Raw genomic sequence first — 1040 nt, 5'->3', positions numbered from 1 at the left:
AAAAATTATACCAAATATACTATGGTAAATTAGAACTTCTTATATCTTAAGATTTGATTAAACTTGTTTAGGATAAACTGACAACCTTTACCTTAGAATATAATTTAAATGTATTGATACACATCTATCTAACTAGGTTTCTTTTAAAGAACACCTCATAGGTTATATATGTATAACATAATAGGTGGTAAGATTCGTGTGTGTGACCAATGAAATGCTAATCTTTTAAAATGCTAATCTCTAATTAGACCAGTCCTCTTATTTTACTGACAGATCTTTTGTATTTTAAGTTTAGGAACTGCAGTTTCAGTAATGGCCAAGATTCCGCTGTTGGAGTGCCTAACCAGACATAGTTACAGGGAATGTTTGGGAAGACTGGATTCTTTACCTGAACATGAAGGGTCAGAAAAGGCTGAGATGAAAACCTCCACTGAACTGGTGCTCTCTCCTGATATGCCTAGAACAACGGACAAATCCTTATTAACCTCATTTCACAAGTCAGTGGAACATGTAGCCCCAGATACTGCAAATGCTGAAAGTGGAAAAGAAATTAGAGAATCTTGTCAGAGTACTGCCCAGCATGATGAAACTGCAGTAGATGCTAAAGAAGATCTGCCTTTTTTTAATGTTTCTTTGTTAGACTGGATAAATGTTCAGGATAGACCTAATGATGTAGAATCGTTGGTCAGGAAGTGCTTTGATTCCATGAGCAGGGTAAGTATTGTTATTTTGATATTTCTTGTCATTTTAGCTATTTGGAATTATTTATACTAAATGTTTTATATAATGGAGAATGAGTATTATGTTATAGTAGAACTAATGAGCCTTGAAGTGAAAGATAAAATTTTGTTATCTTTGCAGTTAATTTTTTTTTTTTAGCACTAAGAATGATTTACATTTAATGAAATAAGTCCGTTCTTGAGTGGTTAGTTCATGGAGTAACCAACACCCAAAAGAAGATGTTGAACATTTCCATCTCCCAGAAAATTGATGTGTGCCTCTTCCTAATCACCATCCCCTCAGAGGGAACCTGGTTTTGA

At 34.0% G+C, this 1040-nt stretch overlaps 1 protein-coding gene across 2 annotated transcripts in view; it reads left to right on the top strand.

The window, feature by feature from the left end:
• Nucleotides 1-1040, top strand: part of RB1CC1 (RB1 inducible coiled-coil 1) — a 76524-nt gene that overhangs the window by 10038 nt on the left and 65446 nt on the right. For both annotated transcript variants that reach the window (XM_019632958.1, XM_019632957.1), the window contains exon 6: nucleotides 291-714. In XM_019632958.1, coding sequence (XP_019488503.1) covers nucleotides 291-714 — 424 coding nt within the window. The remainder of the gene's footprint in view (nucleotides 1-290; nucleotides 715-1040) is intronic.

The sequence above is a fragment of the Hipposideros armiger genome, unplaced genomic scaffold (genome assembly GCF_001890085.2).
Source record: "Hipposideros armiger isolate ML-2016 unplaced genomic scaffold, ASM189008v1 scaffold_1204, whole genome shotgun sequence".
NCBI lineage: Eukaryota > Metazoa > Chordata > Mammalia > Chiroptera > Hipposideridae > Hipposideros > Hipposideros armiger.
This window is presented reverse-complemented; position numbering and strand designations above follow the sequence as displayed.